Consider the following 1,154-nt stretch of genomic DNA (forward strand, 5'->3'; position numbering starts at 1 on the left):
ATGTTTAAATATTTAAAATGTTATTTAAAATGTCTTGTTGAAATAAAGAATTGTAAAATATCATAAAATCTCTTTTCATTTGATTTGTTGCCCTAAAAAGGGCTGTCAAGCTATGCCTGACATGGGGTGGGTGTCAAGATCAACACTGTTTAGGATTGTCCTTGTAGTACTTCAAAGCAATCTCCAAACAGCGTTTTTCTTGAGCCCATAGCCAGCGTTCCTCTCGCTGACGCTCGAGAATACCCGACACAATCTCCGTTCATCGCTCCTGCTCTGCAACTATGGCTTTACTTCTACAATTGCCCATTGTGGAAATGATGGCAAGAATGGCTCAGCGTTCTGTTAAATAGGCACAAATGACGTCACACAGAACACGTGATTTCTAACAACCAATTGTGTGTGAATGCGCATGCTTATAACGCCACGTGATTTTTTAACTATTTAACGGCTGATGTGGATGTCTAGATTCACTATCAGAGCAACCTGCGAAGATGGCATATCAACTACGACTTGGCGATAGAAAATACAGCAGAAGATTTCATACCAACTCCGTGTATTTGAACGTGGACTTTACACAGAATTGGAATAATGTTTTACCAGCAGAAGTTCCTCAACAGTTGGATAATACTTTTAACCAAATTATCCGGGACATTGGAAACTATTTGAGTTGTGACCCAGACGACCAAGTGAGATTCAGCGTGTCACACCCGGGATTGAAATCACCAGCTTGGATTCCATTCAACAAATGGTCGGGGATAAGAGCTCAAGATATTTTGAACCCTGTGGCGAGAATTCTGCAGTCCAATGAACAGTTTAGATTAGATGAACGTATGACACTTCATGTGTGTCACGTGAGTGTTCCCAAAGGAGATGGTCAAGGCAGATATCTATTAAAACGAGAATCATTATCCCTCGAAGATTATTTGAAGAGAAAGAAAGCGATCGTCGTGGTCAAGAACAAAGATAACTTGTGCTTTCAACGAGCTATTGTCATCGCCAAACACTACGCCAATAAAAACGACACACCAGAGTGGGAGACACAAAGAAAACGCTTAACAAAAAGTTCAGGACCTTACAGTTGGCAGACGAAATGCACCGAACGATTGATTGAACAAGTCGGAGCACGTCCTGAAGCTTGTCAAGGACATGAAACC

At 41.2% G+C, this 1,154-nt stretch overlaps 1 protein-coding gene across 1 annotated transcript in view; it reads left to right on the forward strand.

The window, feature by feature from the left end:
- Positions 1-491: 491 nt before the first annotated feature.
- LOTGIDRAFT_153473 (hypothetical protein) overlaps positions 492-1,154 on the forward strand; it is a gene marked incomplete at both ends in the record, with an annotated part of 5,314 nt that continues 4,651 nt past the window's right edge. The window contains one exon of the mRNA XM_009057357.1: positions 492-1,115. Within this exon, the coding sequence (XP_009055605.1) occupies positions 492-1,115 (624 nt within the window). The remainder of the gene's footprint in view (positions 1,116-1,154) is intronic.

Source organism: Lottia gigantea (genome assembly GCF_000327385.1).
Source record: "Lottia gigantea unplaced genomic scaffold LOTGIsca_3, whole genome shotgun sequence".
Classification (NCBI taxonomy): Eukaryota; Metazoa; Mollusca; class Gastropoda; family Lottiidae; genus Lottia; species Lottia gigantea.